We start from the raw sequence: 22408 nt of genomic DNA, 5'->3' as shown, positions 1-22408 counted from the left end.
ATACACAATTACTTTGCTCAACTCAAAGCAAATAAATTTGAGAACCTGAATTAAGAGGATTATTTTTAGGAAAATATAAATTATTGATAGTTCTAATACTATTTATATTGTTCTAGAGACTAGAAAATAAAAAGAAGTTAAACTTCCAGCTAACATTCTTCACTTGTTTGCAAACCAGAAATGGTCAAAGCTTTTGTTCAGTTGGTATATTAGTTTCCTATTGATGCCACAACAAATTACCAAAAATTTAGTGACTTAAAAACATTTCCTTCCTTTTTCTAGCAATTAGCTGACTGCCTCCATTCCTTGGTTTGTGGCCCCTTCCTCCAGCTTCAAGCCAGCAGTATAGCATTTTCCAAACTCTCTCTCTCTCTGATTGTTGCTTCCACCAGCATATTTTTTCTCTCCCTCTGCTTCCATTATCACATTATGGTCTCTTACCCTAGCCTCCTGCTTCCCTCTTGTGTGGACCCTCTTGATTACATTGGGCCCACTTGGATAATCCAGGATAATCTTTCCATCTCAAGATCCCTACCACATCTTAGTCATACCTGCAAAGTCCCTTTTGTCATGTAATGTAGCATATTCACAGGTCCCAGGGATTCAGACACAGGAGGCCATTATTCAGCCTATAAGAGTTGGATAGTTGGACAATATGGAAAGACATTTCAATTTATGAAAAATTCCATTCTTATTTTACTGGGGAATATAAAGTCTCCCCTAAAAAATAAGAAAGAATGATTTGTAAAGGTCCTTTAGCAGTATAATTAGCTCACAAAAACGTTGCTCAACAGAGCAATTAGTTTCTGAAGAATCCAATAAAATGGGAACATACTGTCCGCTAAAGGACTATTCATCTGTAGCTAGTCCCGATCTCTACTTTGTCTTTAATTTATAGAGATAGTTGAATGACATCTCCCATATTTTTCTTATGGCACCCTGCCATGCCATTAAAAGTTTATTTTATGGTGTGGTTTCATTGAAGAGCCTACTGGATCATATTGATAGATTAAAACAAAACATTTGGAATTGAAGTTAAATTATGTATGTTGAATGACCTTGAAAGACCTTTTTTTAAAGTATTCGTTTTTTTCTCATTTCTTTGTTCTTTTTTTCCCCTTTTTTCCCTCTTGTTCCTTTTTACATAATCTTCAATCTATAGATCCTAGTTCAAAGGGTGTCTAAAACAATAATTTGAACTTCCTGTATAATGAAATAGTAAGGAAGATGGGAACATATTTTATTAATAACTTCAGGTCCTTCTAACATTCTCATAACATCCACCAGAAATATTCCTTCCGATCATAAAGACCTAAGTGTTACCCATTTCTCTGTCTCATTCTCATTGCTATTGTGAGCCTCCCATCTCTTCTGCAAAGTGGCCCTAGCTACTCTCTTACCTCCATGAAATGGTCCCCAACAACCGTGGCAGGTTCTAAGAGTCCCTGCAGAGTCATCTGGGCCATGTCAGAAATGCAACCACTTTTCTTCTCTACAATTGTGTTGCCCAAGAAACAGTAGAAGGCTCTGACACGACCTCTGCTACAACTTCCTCCCAGTATGTGCTGCACACGGTTGACAGCTCCTTGAAATCATTTCACGTCCCAGGCACTCTGCATGAGGCTTCTCTGATCAACAAGAGGCAGGTTTCCTTGGCACTACACTCTGTCACAGAGGTTCCTAAGGAGTACTGCCTTGGCATCCCAAAATCTCTCATAGATTTTGTGGAAAAATGACTTATTTCTGCTTCCTTTTTCTCTAGGACTCAGACATAAGACCATATGGGTTGGGCAAAAAGGGGACCATTTATCTGAGACTCTGGTCCTGAACTCTGTGCTCAAGCTTCTCTCCCCTTCCAGGCCTGTGTAAAACACTTAGCACAAAACTTGGCACACAGCAAATGTTTGATAAACATGACCTGTTACTATTTGACAAAACTCTCTCTCCTTCTGCTCACTGACATTCCTTACAGTTCTGTAATTAGCCTGTTCTACATAAGCCTCACCTTACATTTTGACACTTTCTTTCCATACATTATTCCTTGCCACACAGTCATGAAGTTAAATCATCAGAAAACCCACATTGCATCTTTCTGTGGACTTTGCAAGATCAGTGAAATGCGGAGTTGGCCCCTGGATGCTTTTATAATGAGCCCCCAGGTGCCTCTGACATCGGTCAGCCTCTAGCCAACAGCCAGTGACAAACCGGGTCTGGGCCACAATTCCGCGACGGAGCTCAGCAGCGGATTCTCCAGCCTCAGTGCAACTTTGAGGTGTCTGCAGCCCTGACCAGCCAACTTGTCTGCAACCGTGAAAGACCATCAGCTAGAGTGCTCCCAGCTAGGCCGAGCTCCCAAACACTGCACCCCCTCGGTTTTTTCTGGCACAGGCTTGTGTCACGATATCAAGAGACATCATGCGCAGGCAGGGATGGGAAGGCAGGCTGCGCTTGTGCACCGCGCTCGCTGGAATTTCTGCACGCACCCAACTGTGCGTGAGTGACAGGGACACCACCTGGAGCGTACCGTGCACTGTAATCGCTCGTTTATTCTCTGCACTTGTCTGTGTTTCCAGGCTCCGTGAGCGCATAGGAATTCTCACCTCCAGGGGTTGCTGAGGACAAACACTGAGTTAATTCATGAAAAGCTCTTAGCCCAGTGAGTGGCTTTTTCTAAACTCACGGCGTTAGGTATTATCTTTAGAAAGTAAAACTGAAAAGGGAGAAGAGGCCGTGTCCTTCCCGGAGCCGGTGCGCGGCGGCTCCCAGCCCCGCGGGGCTGCAGCGGGAACGAGGCTTCCTCTGCGTGCGGGCCCCCCGGCTATAAAACTCCGTCCTAATCACTACTGCTCTTTTTGATCGGTGATACCCACCCCCTGCTACGTGCCAGCTGCTGAGGTTGCAACACTGCTCCCGTCAGACAGGCCCCGTGTGCACGGCGAGCGCGCGGCGCCGCTGGCCTGGGCGCCCGCGGCCTCTGCTTCGCCGCGGGGCTGTGCTCACGCTAATCCAGGCTCCTGGGACCGCCCCGCTTGTGCCCGTGGGTGCGGGGAGGAGAGGGGGACAGCAGAGAGCGCGCAGGGGCGCCACGGTGCAGGCGGGGTGACGGTCCCAGGAGAGGGGAGAGAGGGTCCCACCGGCCCGCGCGCCCCCCGGGCTCCGGCCGCCGCGGGCCGCAGCTCCCCGTCCCCGCGCCTGCGCGTCCGGGAGGCGCCGGCTCCAGGTGGGTGCGCGTCGCGGGGCTGTGACGTCACGGCGCGGGACTTCCGGGCCCGGCGTCGCCCTCCCGGGACCGTCACGGACGAGCCAGCTGCCTCTAGGCGGACAGGTGAGGTGGTGGCCGCCGCTCGGGTGGCTGTGCGCGGGGAAGGACGGCCGGGCCGGCGCGCGGGGCCGCCGGGGCGCGCTGACGGCGCCGCCACCGCTCGGGGTCGCAGCCTTTGGCCCGGCCCGGCCCCGCCTCGGCTGCTGCGCCCGCAGCCGCTCCTCCGAGCGCGGGGCCGTGCCGTTTAGGAACGCTCTGACCTCGTACTTCACTGCCGTCCGCAGGGGGACCCTGTTGTGGCCCCTCTGGGGAGCAGGGGCCAGGACGTCGGGCCACTGCCCGGGACGCGGTGACCAGGAGGCCGTGTCTGAGCCGGGACTCCAGAGAGCTGAGTTCTTTCACCGCTTCGGCCTCTCACTAGCCTCGGACCAGTCAGTCTGCCTCCGTGGGCCTCCGTGGGCCTCCGTGGGCCTCCGTTTCCCCACTTGTCCAGCAGCGGAGTCGTGAAGCGTTTGGTTTGGACCCAGGGTTCTCAGAAGGATCAGCCTGCTCCCCACACCTCTCCTAAGTGTCACACCAGGCCACCTTGGAAATGGACTATTGGGCCAGTCTCTGAACTTGACACCCTAACCACACCCGTGAGGTTCAGCAGCAGTGGCTTTAATAATTCTCTATGGCGCCAAGGTCAAAAACGCAGCTTGCTCCCTTGGGTTTAGAGTGCAGCATTCTGGGGAAACCGTTGAGGCTTTCTGTTGCCTCTGCCCCTTATGGTGCATCTTGGTATGTTACTGAAGTAGTCTGTGCCTCAGTTTTTCTCATCTGTAAAATAGTACAGTCCTATCCACTGGATAAGGCTGTTTTGTCAACACATAATTCATCTGCATTTAGAATAGTGGTTTACACACGATAAGCATTCAAAGAATGACACACACACACACACACACACACACACCCCACACACACAACCCAGGGAAAGGATATGAGTAGATAATCCACAGAAAAGAAAGTCCAAAAGACCAGCAAGCATGAAAAGATGTTCAAATATACTAGTAGTCAGAGAAATGCAAATTAAAGAAAGGGTTTATACGTGAACACTGTAAGAATTAAAAATACTACTGCTGCTTATTGATGATAGAATTGTAGGGAAAGATACCTTGCTAGATTGCTACAGGAAATGTGATTCTTACACTGCTTGTGGAAAGCAATCTGGCAACGCCTATTAAAATTCAACCCAGTAATTCCACACTTGGGAATCTGGCCATTAGAAACAAAAGAAGTGTTATATATGGATATATGTAAGAACATGGGGATTTAAGAGTACTTATTGGAACATTGTTCCAAAACACTGAGAACTAAGTGCCTGTCAACAGGGAGATGGCCATATGAATTTTGGTGTATCCACATTATGCAACAACCATTAAAAATAGTGACTTAGAGTTATACTATTTGACTTGGCAGGATTTTTATGTGTTATTAAGTATAAAAATAACTGCGTAGAAGTGTGTATAATGTGCCCCTATTTCTCAAACACTGACAACTCATATATATGAAAATGTATATAAATTCTTATGTATCTTTGTATGTGATTATAGGAAAATATGGAAGACTCTATACTGAGTTAATAACGTGGGTTTAGAGTGATATGCATGGAAGTGAGGAGAGGTAGAGATGAGGCACACAAAAGATTAAAATAACCATTTAAAAATTCTAGCATGTTATATCTTATTTATCCATTTAAATGAAATTTTTAAAACAAAGAACATGACCTCATTCAGACATCTGCGTTCAAATTCTGGTTCTACCACATTCCAGCTTACTACTTGAGTGACCTCAGGCAGTGTCTTTCAATCAAGCTTCTCACAAGTTTTGTTGGGTTAGAGGTAATAGTACCTGTCTCATAGAACTGCTGTGGGGGTTAAATGATACAATATTTATAATGTGTTTAGCACCATGCCTGTATTATAGAAAGTACTCTTAAAATGCGAGTTCTCACTATTGCCTCAGTTCTCTTGCTCTTTTTGACATTTATATATTTTAAATTTTTCATTACCAGCCCCTAACTCTTGAAACATTTCCTTCCGGCTTACATGGCTTTATATATCTTACTTAGTTCATGCCTATTTCTGATTGTTCCTTTTTGCTCTTTTGCTGGCGTATTTCGTCTTGCTGTGGATATGCCCCCAGAACACAGCAGGAGCTGCCACGGGAGCTCCTGAGTTAGGGGACTGGAAGAGCAGTGGCGCTCTGTAGGGCAGCAGACAAGTCAGGCTGTAGCATCACAGGGTTGATTTTTCAAACAAGATGGTTTTGATTTTGTTGCTCAGATTTTCCGTATTTTTGTTGATATTTTTTCTTTGCTTATCCCATCAGATACTAAGAGGTGTGTTAAATCTTCCACTGTAGATGATGGTTTTATTTAGTTATTTTACTTCCATCAGTTTCTAATTTGTGTCTTTGGATTCTAAATTATAAGGGGTGCGTGCTCAGTTAGAATTGTTACAGTGCCCGATGGATTGATTTCCTGTCACTATGAAGTGTCTCTGTTTATCTCTCATATCCTTCTTCCTTTAAAGGTTACTTTCTAAATCGGATTTCAGCATGGCTGCCCCATCTCTCCTTTGATTACTATTTATATGGTATATCATTTTATGTCCTTGTGTGTCCTTATTCTTTTTATTGATTGATTGATTGATTGATTGATTTTTAGAGAGAGTGGTTTGTATAAGATAGAACTGGAAAGAAATTATTTTACTAAGTAAAATTAGAAATCCATTAATATAAGCACATGAACACCTGTATTTAGGCAGGTAGGTGAGGCTTGCGTAAGTTACACAAAGTACATCCGCACTTGGTCTCTGTCCAGCCTCAGCCTTGCTGCCTATCAGGACGGATTTCCCTAAAGCTTGCTTGCTTGCTGTGGCTGAAGGTAGGTCATTGGCCGTCAACAGCACATGTTATAACGCGCTGTCCTTAGTTCATCTGACACTTGTGTGGAGAACTGAGTTCCCTTGGGTCCTGAGGTAAGGAATAATTTGAATTCTCACACTTTGTTTTCCTTTCCTTTTTTATTTGGCTCTGTGGCACTCAGAAGCATAAGAGTGAAGTTAAATAAAAAGATACTGTATAAATATATACGTTCACTCCATGTTTCTCTGTTGTTTTTAATTGAGGTGTTTTAGAATTTGTAGTTACTTTTTTGTTTTCCAGTTTTTCTAGACCGTGTTTAAGTTTCATATCTACTGGATTTCTCATTATTTTGTGGCTTTTCAAATGCCTAAGATGTCATTTACTTGAAGTTAAGTGTTTTTTAGTTGAATATAGTTAATAACTTTGATTCTCTCTGGGTGCAAGTATTAAGTTTAGTCAGTGTCTGTCAGTTTTCTAATTTAATACTGTGTATAACAGCTAAATCAAATATTGTTTCTACCTTTATAAATGTCATAGGACCCTCATAATTATACTGTGTTTTGTGATAGTTTTAGAGATTGGGCTACAGTGACATTTTCTAGTGAACTAAAATTCAATCCGTAAGAAAAGGTGAGATGATATGTTCATTTAGTCAGTCACTATATTTTGAATGAAAAGGAGTCCCCACTTTCTTAGTGAGAATTTTTTTTTTCTAAGTAATTTTATTTAAGAAAATCAGTTTTGAACTTTTGCTTACACATGGAGGTTGAAACATACATGCTTATTTCTTCTCCCTTCCTAAGTCCACTAAAATGACAGTAAAAGTAATAAAGGCATAAATGAAGAAAATGGAAGAGACAATATAACATCAGACTAGAAAAGTGAGATTTTAGAAATGTTAGAAAGCAGGTGGATAAATTATAACCAACTTAGCAGAGCTGAGCAGTTTTGATGGAACATAATAGTTGATGAGAAGATCGAACTATAATTAATTTAATCATTCCCTTAATGTCAAGTCATATATATCATTTTTAGTGGCTATGTAGTGATTTATAAAAATGTACCTAACCATTCTTCCATTAATGATCATTGAGATTCTTCAGTGTTATAATAGCATTCTATGCATTTATTCTTTTTTTAAAAATTTATATTTCCTGTTTAGAATTGATTTCCCAAAATTACTGAATCAAAGTTTATGCCTTATGGATATTGTCCTATTCTGCCAGGTTGCTTTCTAAAGGTCGTTTTCTTTATTACCACCCATGTATAGGATCTTCTGTTTCACTACAGCCTAGCCACCATTGCATTTACCGTAAAGTGTTCAGTCAGGGGAGGGGTCGGCGGTGTTGCAGTGAATTCTTGACTGTTGTGCTAAGAGTGTGGCATGATGTGAATAAACAAGTGTCTCGATTGCTAGGGAAAGCTTACCTGGCTACCTTACCATTGCCGACTTGTGATAAAGATAGGATCTGTGAGTTTAGAGAAAGAGATTTCCTTACTTGGGGTGCTCAGGGAAGACCTCAAGTAGGAAGTAGGATTTTAGGTGAGTCTAAGATGGGAAAGATTTGAAGAGAAATACTTGGATAGGCACATGGGAATGTATCAATCTAGATCCAGCGAGAAGACAGAAAACACACAATAACTTAAGTGGTGAGTTTAAGGTACAAGAGGGGGTAAAGGGGGTAAGTGCTGAAGGAAGGAGGCTTAACTTTGGGTGGTGAACACATGATACAGTATACAGGTGATGTATTATAGAGTTGTATACTTGAAACCTGTATAATTTTATTAACCAATGTCACCCCAAAAAATTTAATTAAAAGAGAATTATTAAGTTATGGTAGGAGAGAAACTATAAAGTCACTGTATAAAGAGAACTCTAAATGGTACCCTAGGGCTGAGAGAAAGTACACCAGGAGGGACAAACTGGAAGGTGGGTTTAGATCTCATTGAAGAAGGTGTGGTTGCGGCCCATTGGATGATAGAGAAATCTGACGAGTTGCCTGGGCCAGAGCTGGTCCACAGGGACTTTGCCAGCAGGTAACAAACACTGGTGGGGAGTGTACAGTCAGTCAAGGTGCTGCTGCAAATGAGAGGCCTGGAGAGTGCGGTGTCTGAGTTGGAAGGAGCACAGTGATAAACCTCGGGCGCAAGAGTGGAGGCAGGAGGCAGGTACAGAGGAATTTAGGGCACTGCTGTGGGTACTGCCACAGTGGGGATTTGGCAAGGCCTTCTCTGCAGCAACCTAGAGCCCTGCTGGGCAAGTTACAGACTGCCATGTGGGATAAAGGTAGGTGACTGGCTCTTTAGAAAGCCAGCTTGACAGTGCTTCCAGCATGTGCTATGGGCTGAGGAGAGGGTGCAGGGAGTGGCCACCTGGCCTGGGCACAAGCCTCCTTCTCAGACTCCTGCTGCATTGCTGTTGTTGCCTGAGTAGAGAGCTGGAGAAAGAGAAGCATGTATGTAGCATCCCGGCAAATGCTGGAGAAAGCTGTAGCCTATAGGCACCTAGCACTAGAGCAAGTTTTCCTAACCTCAGCACTGTTGTGGGCCCGGATGATTCTTTATTGTGGGGGGCTGTCCTGTGCACTGTGGGATGGTCAGCAGCATCCCTGGCCTCTATCCACTAGATGCGAGTAGTACCCCCTCCACCAGTTGTGGCCATGAAAACTGTTTCCAGGTATCACCATATGTCTTCTGGGGGCACCATTGTCCCCAGTTGGAAATCACTGCACTAGAGAGACTTCACAGCCTGAGGAGCAGAGGTGGCATGGGGAGCAAGTCCTCCATAAATCTGCGAGATACAGGCAATCAGGAAAGAAAGCCCCTTCCTCTGTAGTCTCTTTAGGGCACTCTTCTGACAAAGCTTAACATTATGTCAGCTGGCAGAGGAGAAACATTTAAAAGGCTCAGATTCATTTTTCCAGAAAAGGCAAGAAAGTGAATTTGGAGCCGAGGCAATAAATTGATAATCAGCACAAGCAGGGGAAGTATTCCAGAAGTAGCTGAGGAATAAAAGATTAGCAAAGCTACAGGAGCAGAAAAGCATGAGGACACTGAGGAAGTGCAAGGACGAGACAGACTAGAGTGCAAGGTCGGTGAGGAGCAGTCAGCGGAGCAAAGGCTCTAAGGGCCTGGGCACTTGGACTCTGGAGGACTTTGAGTGGAGGGCAGCCGAAGAGGACAGAGACCGCTGAACTTCTAAGGCATGGTCCGTTGTGTTGACGAACATCAGGAGGGCAGAGCAGAGGGAGGGGAGTGATGCAGAGCACTGGGACTGCGTTTTTCCACACACCTCGAGGATTCAGGAAACCGCTCATGATGTTATCTCCTGTTGTTTTCCACCTACCCATTTTATAACCTAATAATGCGGCGCTCAAATAGTGCGTACAGTATGCTTACAGAATTTGGGATGAGAGGATTAACAGAGGGAAGCAGAGAGATCATCAGGTTCACTGACTTTCTTTATAGTTCTGTCTGGGAGGGTCAAGAGGCAGGCCGTAACCTCTGTGTTTCTTCATCAGGCGAACCCCGGGCAGTTGTCTCGCCAGTGAATCTCGTAGCCTAAGAGGGAAAGTGGCAGTTATCCACGGGTATTGCCAGTTTAGACTGGAGGGGAGAAGTGTACCAAAGGCTAAACTGATTCAGATCCACACTCCTCTGTAGCGTTTTATTTCACCAAGGACTTGTCTCCCTGTTTCTCCCTCCTCTTGTGGTTTGCCTTAATTTTTTTTATTTTTTATTTTTATTTTTTTGCAATCCTTTAATCCATAGTAGCCAAATAGTCACCTGTCTCCCGCATCTCCTGTGACATTCCTTCTGGGTATGTTGAAATCTGCCCTTTTTATTCTTGAATATTGTCATTTGAGTGACTCTTGATACTGTTTTTCTTCCCTCACTTAGAGATGCATTCAAAAGTCAAGGAAGAAATTCCTGTGCATGAGGAATTCATTTTGTGTTGTGGAGTTGAAACCCAGGTTATAAAATGTGGGCCCTGGACTGACCTCTTTAATGATCAAAGTGCCAACAGGCCTGAGCTGCTCATTTTCATTATTACTGGTAAGTTGAGAAATCTGGATGAAGAAACAGTATAGATACTTAGAACTATTTCTGATCTCAAAGAGAATTTGGTAAATATGAAAAGCCTTATGGAAGGAAATAAAATCACTCAAACCATTGATAACAACCACCTATAGTAGTTGGGTGGCTGGGCTATTTTTCCTTCTATACAATAAATGTATGTGTGTATATATGTATGTATATGTATATATGTGTGTGTATTATGTTTATTACATATATATCACAATTGTAAGTATACATATAATTTTGTAATGTTTTTAAATTTTATAATTTTTGGAATAATTAGAACTTTGTCAAATTTTTTTCAGTTTTGTAAATAACTTTTTGTCTCATTTCAAGATGATTATAAGTTTACTCTAGAATGTTTACTTATTCTGGGATTTGGCAACTGGGTCATTTGTGGCTTTTGCTGGATCACAGTCAGTAGAATGTTAGAGATAAATGCTCAATTGTAGGTATTCAAAGCACTTTTTGAATTGTAAGTAAATTGAAGATATTTGTATATGTATCACCCTTAAATATTAAAAATGTAACTATAAATATGTTATAGCATAACCCAGCATTTCAGTGGAAAATTTCCAGCTTTCAATATCTGCAGCTGTTTCTTGGATTGTTCAGTGTTCCCAGGAAGAACTCTCCCAGTATCCTGTTTGAGGAGTTGGGGAAGCCTGTCTGCTAATGTTCTTGCTGAGCAGGGAAAGGAGATGGAGAATCTCAGTGTTTAGTAACATGTAACCTAACATCTTTGCAGTCTAGCGCTTCTGTTCTCAGCTGAGTGAAGGGTCCTGATCCCACATCTCTCTTCAGTTAAACCTCTTCAGGAAGTAAACATCCAGTCTTCTGCCACGATGTAACAGTCTTTTTGGAGAGCAGTCTGTTGGTATCTATTGAAATTAAAAATACATATGCTCTGCCAGTAGTGAGGGAGAGTTTGAAATTATAGGCATGACAAGTCCTACTTGATGGTGCAGAAATTTGGAGCCATGGTTGAATACAGGATTGAGAAAATAAGTAGAAACATTACCTGGGCTGGAGGAGGGATCTCCTCCTGAGGCTAAAATAAAGGAGGTGAATTGGTTACTCCAATGGAGAAGGGTAGAGGGAGTTTTCAAAGTAGTTCCTGCCTCCTGACCTCTGTTTTCTGTTGATTGAGAGTTGGGGGGTCTGTTGATGGAAAAGATGGCAGAGGGTGGGTTGGGACTTTGAGGAAACTGGTCAGCATTGAGAATAGCAGATATGCAGCATGAAAGGAATTACCGACCAAAAGCAAGTGGGCAGCTTTGGAGCAGCGCTATGAGCGGGTCGCAGGTGTTTGGGAGTGAGGTCTAAGAGTAAAGAGGGTGAAGCGGGAGAGCTCTCTGAGTCAGGGCGCTTTGAACGATAACCATTCCTGGGTGATAAAAAGCTCTAGGCCTGTGGTCCTTAAACTTGGTGTCAGGGCCAGCAGTATCATCTGCAAACTTGTTAGAAATGCAAGTTCTTGGCCCCCATCCCAGACCTTCTGAACCAGAAATTCTGGGAGTAGGGCAGTGTGTGTTTAACCAGCCTGATGGGACTGAGATGCACACCACTGATTGAGGGTGCGGCTTTCGGAATTATTTCAGTTACGGGAAAAGGTGTTGGCTCAGTCATTCCACCCAGATTTTGAAATCACCTTGGTCATGGAATGGCAAGTGAAACCATAATTTAAGGGTCAAGGTTTTCAGGGAATGTGTGAGAATGACTACAGAGTTGATAGCTGGAAGTAGATGGCTTCAGTCTTATGAACTGGCAAATGGAGCAGAGAGCTCACTCTGCTTCCTACTCAGAGGCATTCGTCACTCACTCACTTATACTGGGTGCTAAGAACACTGTCGCAAAAGTCCTTGCTCTCACTGAGGTATATGAGGTGTTAGAGAAATAGTGACATCTCCATTGCAGAGGCTTGAAAGGAAGAGTCCATCACAGGGGAGAGCCAGGTTTAGGAGCTAGAGAAAGGGAAGCTGAAAACATTTGCTGTTTTATAGTCACAGTTAGTGTCCTAGTGTTCTTTCCCTTCTGTTCTCATCTGCCCTTGGCCCTTTTCCTTGGTGTTCACGGGAGCTATAGTCTGGGACTACTCAGCAGTTTGTGGGATTCAGAATTGTTTTTTTATTTTATTTTGGGGCCTAGTCTCTATACTGTGGGTAAAATTAGGGTGACAGTATTTCAAGGATTGTTAAACCACTATAGACATCGTGTTTAATCCATCTCTGATAGACTGACTTAACATTTCATTTTAAGTTACTTTGCTTTTGCAGCTAGGAAAATTAATTCATCACTTTAAAATTAGCGACAGTAATGAGGAGTGAATCCACGGTTTGAAGAACTTTTAATTTAGTTTCATCTTTTCCAGTGAACCTTTGTTGCAGAATTCCTGTTAAGCAGTAGTATCCTTGGACTTTCTTTAAGTAGTGAAATGAGCTAAGGAAGGCAATTTGAGAATTCACTGTAGACATATTGGATCATTATAAATCTCATATGGGGATAATAGAACCATGTGACCTGTCTTACGTTGTGAATTCACTGATTGGAAATGGAACAGAAGGCTCCAAGGACAAGCCCAAAATCCTGTCCATGTGACAACCTTCCATATAAATGCAATGCTACATTAACTTGAAATATGGAAGTTTTTGTGCCCTGCAAGATTAACTGGAAGGCATTAAGTGTGTGATTGCAGTGTTGAATAGTTAGGATTTTATTGGCAATTGGATTCTAGAGGTGATCACCACAGCCTCTGTTAGATATTGCTCAGGTGTTTGACTGTATGTTCAAGTGTGTGTTTATAACATTTTGATATCCTTTGATAAAATATTTTACTTGTATTACTGTATTGGAATGTTTTCAAGCATCCCTACACCTGGATATATATATATATACACATACATATATACACACATATATATATATACATACATATATACATATATGTATGTATGTATGTATGTATATGTGTATATAGATGATTTTGGTTGTGTAAACAAGACTCTTAATTTTCTTTGTGGTTTCCTAGCCAGGAAGTTTAGTTCATGGTTCATAAAGCATAACATAAGCCGTAACAGTTAAGTGATGAAGTATGCAGTAACATTTAAACAGTTTGCATTACATTGTCCACTTTGGCTATAAGTTGGATCGTCCTGTTATCGGCCATTGTGGACTCTCTGTTTCCTCAAGAGCCAAGCTTTTTGTCAGGGGCCTTTGCACCTGTTCCTCTCCCGTCCTAGTATGCTTTTCTCTCAGATCCTTATAGGGTTGATTTCTTCTCATCGTTTGGGTCTTAGCTAAATGCCACCTTCTCAGACATTTTTCTCAAGCCACCCTAATCTCTTTCCTTCTCTATCACATGATCCTATTTCTTTCATAGCAATTATCATACCCTTGAATTACGTTATTTACTTATTTAGTTATGTGTATGTATCCTCCCACTAGAAGATGAATTACAAAGAGGCCCTTCTCTATCTTGTGCCTAACACAGTGACTTCCACATAGTAAGTGATCAATAAATAATTGATAACTAAAAGAATATTGTTTTATAGCAGCTCCATTATCTGGTACTCATTGGTTTTATATATCCTGTCATTGTAACTATTGCATCTAAATTATGTAATTGCTAACTTTGTATTCTCCTTAATGTTAGACCAGCTTTAACATGCTGTACACCTTAAACTTACAGAATGTTACATGTCAAATTTATTCAATAAAAAATTTTAAAAAGATAATAATTATGGTAATAATAGCTACCATTTATTCAGCACCTACTATGTGCCCAGTATTGTGCAAGTGGCTGTCCATTTATTATCCCTAACGATAAAAAAATGCCAAATACTTTATAGAGCTGTAAGAGTAACTAAAACGGTATACAAAATACCCTAGACCGGGTAATTTATGTTCTTTTTTAAATTCAGTGTTAATATTTTCTTTTGTATATTCTTTCAGTCATCAAATATTTTTGAGCGCTTATCATTTGTGTGACCTTGGGCAAGTTACTTAACCTCTCTGTACTTCAGTTTCTTCATCCATAAAGTGCAAATAATCATAGTACTACCTCATGTGAAGACAGTGACTTAATACATGTAAAGTACTTAAATACTGCCTGTCGTGTAATAAGTTATAGCACTTAAAAATGTTGACTGTTATTATTTTCTAGGCATATTAAGAAAACTATAGAGCTTTGCTGAGAAACATAAAACATTTGAATATGAGACATACCACACTCTGAGGTTATAATCAGTAATGTAAAAAAATATCAAATCTTTCTAAATTCATGTATAAATAAGATGAAATTTTAATCTGAATTCCAAAGAGATTTTTTAAAAATGAAACTAGTGAAAATAATTCCAAAGGTTATGAGACCAGCCTAGAAAACTTAGGGGGGAAAAATAAAGAGAAGGGATTTGCCCTACCTTAAAAACACAGTGTAGTAATTGAGACAGTATGGTGCTGGCGAGGAGAGAAGGAAAAAAATTAGTGGAATTATTTGGAATCAGAATTAGCAAGCTAATGTAAAAATTCACTATTGGATCAGAAGACATTTCAAGTCAATGCAGAAAGAATGATTATATAATAAATGGACTTGGGACACTTGGCTCATTACTCGGAAAGCAGTTGGATTGCTACTTTGTACTTTATACTCACAAATATTCCACACTCACTGAAGATTTAAATATAAAACATGGAACAGTGTCCGCCACATGCACCATGTGTGCAGCAGCCCCATCCTGATGCACCCCCCCTCCCTCCTTTCTCCTCCAGCTGCACGGGCCAGTCAGCTGAGCAAAGAGTATATTATTGCATCTGAGGAAGTTTTTGCCCTATTTAACAAAAATGATACCAGCACCATCACAAAAAAATTTGAACTAGGGTCATCGGGTCAGAATGCAACAGAAGCAAAATAACAACATGGCTTACAAGGCCATCATATATTACCATTGTGGCTAGACAGTGATGACAGGTATGAATAGCTAACATTTATACACACTTATGTATTGAGCAGTTTTTAAGTACCTTACATATATTAATTCACTTAGTTCTCACATGGGATAGTACAATTATCATCCTCATTTTATGGACAAGGAAACCAAGGCTCAGAAAGGTTAAATAACTTGCCAAAGGTCAGACACTTAGTAAGTGGCAAAGTTGGGATTCCAACCCAGGCAGCCTGGCTCCAGAGTCTGTGCCCTAATCCACTTTGCTACGTTACCCATCTAGGAAACTAAAAGACAATGAAGAAGAAATCGGTGCAGCAAAACCATGTCACGTAAGAGCAAAGAGGAGAAATCCTAATAGGATAAAGAACAGATAAATTGATTGGAGAAATAGATATTGATGGAAATGGACTAGTATCTATGAAAACATACAGATGATGATCCCGAGATGAAAACTCCATTTTACTGTCTTTTCCCCCCAAGGATGTATCAGATTTCTGCTTTTAAAAAGACCATTTATTCATTCTTTCTCTATAGCAAACCCATGTCAAAAATACCTCTGTACATACACAAGAATAATCCATTTGTATTACCTGGTGCTCTTTTCCCCAAAAGATCAAACTATATATCTGTTTACAATATAAATACTTGTGATAAATGACAAGGAAACACCTAGTAGCCTCCTTAAAGTTCTGTTTGTGAATGATTCTTATACTAATTAGTTTTCATGCAGTTTAGCAGCTGTGCATAGTCAAATCCTGAAGGGACCTACAGGCAGTGTTAATGATTTTAGACTATTCGGATGGCAATGGGAAGCCACTAAAAGGTGGTTAAGTAGGGTACTGCTATGGTTTGATTTGAGGTTCCATGATTCCTCTGAGTAGTCTAAAGAATGGATTTCAGGGGGACAAGATAGAATACCCCTTTAGAAGGCTGTTCAGGAAACCCAATTGAAAGTGATAAGAATGGAGAGACGTAGACGAAGTCTAAATGTATTTGGATGCAAAGTCGACATGACTTACTGGTGAACTGGATGTGAAAAACAAGGAGAAACCAAGAATGACTCCTGGTGTTAGGACTAGAGCACTGGGGTTGTGATTGCTGGTTTCATTTATTAAGTTGAGGAACGGGGAGGAAGAATTTATTTGAAACGGAGAACAAAGGAACGGAAATTTTCTAAGTGATCATTCCCAGACTTAAGGTACAAAGGATATTAAAATTGAGGTGTATGTGTAAATGTTACTGTATTTGCTGAGAAAAATCCTTTTCCATTCTGCACATCTCGTGTTAGTTTATCGCTTTGGTTAATCGAAGGTCTGTGCTTCTTTCTCAGGTAACCCAGGATTTAGTGCCTTTTATGTGCCGTTTGCAAAGGCTTTATACTCCTCAATAAACAGACGCTTTCCAGTTTGGCTTATCAGTCATGCTGGGCATGTTCTGGCCCCCAAAGGCAAGAAGATTCTTGCAGCCTCGGATGGTATGTCTTTATTAACATCTTCTTTCCTCTACTGTGGGTGCATGATCATTTTCTAGAAGGCCCGCTGAGGTTAGAGTTACACTACTCCAGAGGAAACCTCTGCTTGTGGCATTGGGCCCAGCATGCCACATTTTGGTAATTTTAGGACTTTTAGATTCATTTTCATTCTTCTACAGGTAATTTTCTCTGAAACTTTGGGCAGATTAAACAATTTGTCTAGGACTTTCCTTCTCTATTTACCAACTAGTAATCAACTCTATATTTACTGGTCATGCACTACATTTCCAGGGTTGTACCAAGAGGAATGGTGGAGAAAAAGGTATTATAAACCACGGTCCTTACTCTAAAGAATCTCTCAGTCTCACTTTTAGAGAACGATTAAGTGATAAACAGGCCTGCTCATCACGTGGGCACTTAAGGACCAAACAAAGAAGAGACCAGGAAGGGGTTTCAAGAGATTTTGAGGAGTAGGGACTTTCATGGGTAGGGCAGCCTAGTTCTTTATCTGGTCATTTGCTAGTAGCTGTGACGTGCAGCTGGCTGTATGTTTATTCAAGATGGATGTCTTTAGAAATGAAGTCCTCCTTAATTAAAACCTTGTCAGGCACTTACACTACTCTTTGTGAGGCAATGGATGTATTAATAAATGGAATTGTGGTAATCGTTTCACAGTGTATGTTTATTAAATTGTCGCATTGTACATCTTTAAAAACAATCACTTGTACAGCCTAAATATATATAATATTTATTTGTCAATCATACTTCTAGAAAGCTGGAAAAAGAAAAAAAATAATTTTAGTAAGTGGACAATGGGTACATGGGGTTAATTATACTACCCTTTAGTACTTTTGTGTATGTTGGAAAGTTTCCAAAATTGAAAAAAAAAAAAAAGTGTTACAGAAAGAAAAAAGAATTATAGAATCTTGGACCTAAAAGTTTGTCTACATCAGAACCCACCTTAAACCCTTATTTTTCAAGGAAGGGAAGACCCAGCAGGACTAAGTGATCTCCTGCTAGTGGTGGCAGAACCTCAACAAGAAGCCAGCCCTTTAATATTTAATTCAGCGAGTGCTCTCGTGCTGTCGGTGGGTCATCTCAGTTGGCTGTGCTAAGTGCTAATGAGACAGAGTTTTCGGGTTTAGGTGCTCTGAGCTAATTCTTAGGTTAGGTCAGGATATACCCTAGTCTTTGACCCTTTTCCTGCTGTGACTCAAGGGAGACAGGGTAGATGGAGTGTAGATGAAACAGTGAACTCATTGCAAATGCTTCATAAACACCTGAAAGGACCCCTTTCAGAGTGTCTTTTTCTCTCTTTTTACCTGTGTGTGTGTGTCCTTCTATGAATACAACTTATGAGACTTTTTACCCTTTCTTAAAGATTAGAGTGTACTCTGAACAGTAAGTAAATATTGATTACCTAACAGTGAATGATTTTAATAGCAGTGGTGACGTGAAGCTGAATATTCTGTTCTTGCCTCGATTCTGCTTCAACAACCATCATATTGAAATGTGAGCGAAAGGGAATAAAATGTTGTATAGCAAGTACTTGCTCTGCTGTGAAATATTTTAAAAGATGCATTTTTATGGTTTTAAGTTATTTTTTCATATATGCCCAAAGAAAAATTTTAGGTCCAGTAAAGCAGGCATTTGAGCAGAACACGGATAGCAACTTTGAAAGCTGAAAATGGACTCTTGAAGGGCAGCCCTAGATCAGGCGCCCTCTGACTTGAGCATGGGGCAGAATCCCCTGGAGGCGATTTATTAAAACACAGATACTGGGCACTCCCCCATGAGGTGTTGATTGTGTTGATGTGGGGGGCAAACAAGTTCCCAGGTAATATGGATGCTGCTGGCCCTGGAACCACATTTTCAGAACCACTGCCATAGGCCTTTACCAGTAAATGCTGGTGAGGAAAGCCAGTAGAAAGTACCTATTGTGTGCCTGAATTTCTGGGAATTGTCTTTAATTCGTGTTTTAAATTGACATCTTGTTATTTATAACTTTATTTTAAGTATGCTTATTTCTTGGGCTGCTTGTGTACTATTGAGGTAATAACTTAGTAATTAGAGCCTGGGTCTTTTGCTACCTAATGAGAACAGTGCCATCTAGAGGCATTAGCCCAAAGGGCCACCACTGGGCCAAAGGAAACTGGTTTCTAGAGGGGGTGAAAGGGCAACTCGTCATCATCAAGGGTTCATTGACAACCTACTAGGTGGTTATGTGTAGAGCTGCAGAGGTCCACAAAGAAACAGAGGTGGCACCTGTGAGGTTAGTGACTTTCCATCTGTGTTCTGAGTGGCCCAAATGTTCTGTGAAGGGCAGGCGGGGCTCTGGGCCACCCTAGCACCCCCATTCACCCGAACAGTTCTCCTCTCACCTGTTTCACATGTCGGAGGTTATGTTTGCAAATGCATGCTAGAGTAGATTGCTTTGGATCGGCAGGACAGATATATTACTCGTCACCCAAGATTATTATTCTAAAGTACAGGTTTTCTAACGTGCAAAATACGGTGTGAAAAATATGTAATCATCGAGAGAAAGGACATGGGCTGTAACCACACATCAAGTGTTAAAAATATGCTTACTTCATATTAGCACATGTTACAATTATGAACAGTTGGAAATAATATTCTCGTTGCACCACATTATCACGGTCATAAATTGAGTATAATTGGGAGAACAGATGTTCACCAATGTCAGAAGGGGGTGATTCAGAAAAAAAGTGTGAAAAGAAAATTTGACGAATTAGAAGTATAAACTCTTTCTGGCTTTGATTTACTATAGAGTCAGCTTCCTTGATGGCAGATTCATTATCAACTATTTTAAGTCATTTGTTCAAAAAGTATAACATAAAAGCTGGAAATCATAGTGGTTTAGTTTCAGCTGATAAAACAGTATCTAAAAATGTTACACACTCTTTCAACTAACGATGAATTTGGGTCATGCTTATCCAAAGATACGTTAAACCACTCCAATTCCAGTACCCAGAACTGAGAGAGCCCAGCAGAGCTTTCTCTCTGGCCAGGACTGTGTTGGCAGAGGAACTTGGAGGTAAATTACATGGAATGACTAGATGAGCCCAAGGAGGGATGATCAGACAAGTCTCAGGGCTGCGGCACTGGAAATAAACAAGGAGGTCTCTAAGTATGTGGGAGGAGTCAGTACAACAAAGGGCAGAGCATGGAAAGAAGTTAAATCCAGCAAATTGTTAGAGCCCCGGGGAAGACAGAAGGAAGAAGCACAGCAGGACTAGGGAGAGAAGTATTACCCCTATGACAGAGACCAGATTGCAGCCCCTCCCTTCCTGATCCTTAGATAGCTTCTCACGGCTCACACAGTGGGGTCCCCACTCCTGGGTGATGTTCAGTGTCCTCCTTGGTCTAGTCTCTGCCTTCCTTTCTAACCTGATTTGTTCCACCTCTCCCCATAGCCACCGACAGCCATGGACATCATAGCTTGTCCAGATTCACACCTCACACTCTGCCTTTTGCTTTTATTATTTGCTAAGTCTCTAACATTAGGTTCTCCTTGCTAAATCAGTCTCCCACTCTCTCTCTCTCCCAGCCCCCATCTTTTCCCTGGTGAGATTCCAGATCTTTAGCTTTAGTCAAGTGGAAAGCATAATATGATTACCCTGGATTTCACCATCTGTGAGGAGAGTAACAATTAAAAACTATTCTATAAGACATGTTTGGAGTTTACAAAGTTTTTTGTTTGTATTTTAAGTAAGGTAGCAGTTTAAAATAGAGTGCCTACTTGCCACCCCCTCTCTGTGTGGCATACCTTGAAGGCAAACAGAGTCCCACCAATGTTTAGATACAGGAGCTTACAAAATACGTAGGGAGTTGAGGCCTAAACTATGAGAGTGTACTTTTTCATCAGCTTAGTGAACCGGGGGCAGTTGTGAAAAAAAGACCTTTGCATTGGTGAATTAAGTAAGCATGAAGAATTAGGGACAGTTCTCATCCTCTGCTTGCATGAGCCTAGATAACGTCCTTAGGAACTTTTGTGTTCCATTGGGAGAAATGGAGAAGTGAGTCGTGGTTTTCCCTATAAAATTGATGTAGGATAGCTAGGAACAGCATGTCAGAGCATTCTTAATTTAAAATTTTTTTGTATAACAGTCTAAGATTCTGTTATTCATTGCTCTTTTGATCATTAACACTCTGCCATAATTGCATATTTTTGTTAATTAAAATAAATGAAATAAAGCAATACAGAAAAAGTGCCATCTTTTTTGTATCCTGTTTCTAGTTCTATTACATACGGTCCCAATGAAAGGAAGACTGTCATTTTTAAACATTGTGTACTGTGAAAAAGAAAGACCTTGGGTTGCAAACATTGTAGGTGTTGGGTTTGGGGTATCAGAAGGCAGTATGATCACTTGTGGATAATCAGAGAAGGTGCACTGAGAGTAGGGGAGTATAATCTACTCAAACTTAAAAATGATATTAAATAAACATTTGGATATGGATTCATCAGGAGTCCTACCAAAGTCAGATTTCCAGATTCTATCTCTTCTTGATTCTGTTTTATGCTGAGCTTCCTTGTTAAATGGAGAATGCGTTCTGGTCTGACTTGGGCAGAGGATTAGGGCAGAATATGTCTTACCTGGGAGGTCAGTAGTGCCACAGAAGTAGGGAGCTAACCCTCGTCGATTCAGTAGGAAAAACTCTCCAATGACTTACATGCCAGGATTGGGGAACAGAGATAGGCAAGCTGAATTGTACAGTAGGAGCAAGTCAGGAGTGCTGTGGTCAGTTAGGCGCAGGATGCTGTGGAAGCCGAGAGGAAGGCCGCTTTACTCCTTACCTGCTGAATAGTAAACAGGCTTCCCAGAGGAGGTGACACTTGCCGAGAATTTGAAGGCCGAAGAGGAGTTATCTAAACTAACAAGGGAGGATTGGTGAGCACTGAAGGAAATGAAAACAGCAGGTACAGGTCAAATGGAACAGCAGCCTTTCCTAATGAGACCTGGGCACCTTTCGAATAGGCCACATTGGGGCTCAGTGTAGTTTGCATGAGCACCTTGCAGGAGTCGTGAAGGCAAGAAATTTAGTATTCCAGCGATGCAGATTTTAGGAAGCAGTTGAGTCCCTTGTGCTATTTTGAAGTACTACGCTCTGACATTGGGGTTGTATATTCGTTCACAGGGAAAACCTTTGAAGTGTTACATATTTATAGAGCATCAGAGCTGGCAGCATCCACAGAGCTGGCCTTGTCAGTTCGTGTTCTCACTCTGATAATATTTACTGTGTGCTCGTCACTGAGGACACAGAGATGAAAAGATAGGCCTCACCTTCAAGGAGCTCACAGCCTGGGAGAGGAAATAAACAGACAACCGTACGAGTATGGGAAAGGGCTATAGTAGGAGTGGAGCACTGGTTAAACACAGAGGAAGGCTCGTTTATTTTTCTTGAAGATTAGCTAGGTAAAGTTTTAATTAGCCTTGAAGAATCTGGAAGTCAGTTCATTTGTGAAAGGAAGAGGGCATGATTCAGATCAGGACCGTGCTGGTTAAAAGAAACAGCTTACAGCATTTCCGCTTAACTTTCTGCCTGAGTTCTTCAAACAAACAAAGACTAAATAATGAAGCAGTGTCATGGATTTTCTTCATTGTTTATGATCATATAAATTAGTCTAACCAGTGGTTCTCAATGTGTGGTCCTAGGGCCAACAACATCAACATCTGGAAACTTGGAAATGCAGATTCTCAGGCTCCAGCCCAGACCTATTAAATC

General features: G+C 41.6%; 1 protein-coding gene across 2 annotated transcripts in view; it reads left to right on the top strand.

Moving 5' to 3' along the window:
* The first annotated feature begins 3234 nt into the window (after nt 1-3234).
* LDAH (lipid droplet associated hydrolase) overlaps nt 3235-22408 on the top strand; it is a 67633-nt gene continuing 48459 nt past the window's right edge. The window contains exons 1-3 of one of the 2 annotated variants that reach the window (XM_081156803.1): nt 3235-3325; nt 10070-10225; nt 16523-16666. In XM_081156803.1, coding sequence (XP_081012929.1) covers nt 10072-10225; nt 16523-16666 — 298 coding nt within the window. In that variant the 5' untranslated portion in view covers nt 3235-3325; nt 10070-10071. The remainder of the gene's footprint in view (nt 3326-10069; nt 10226-16522; nt 16667-22408) is intronic. The other variant, XR_014000171.1, reaches the window with a different exon arrangement.

Source organism: Miniopterus schreibersii, assembly GCF_964146895.1.
Source record: "Miniopterus schreibersii genome assembly, chromosome: 13".
Taxonomy (NCBI): Eukaryota; Metazoa; Chordata; class Mammalia; order Chiroptera; family Miniopteridae; genus Miniopterus; species Miniopterus schreibersii.
The sequence above is the reverse complement of the archived record's forward strand: the minus strand, read 5'-3'. Positions and strand labels throughout refer to the sequence as shown.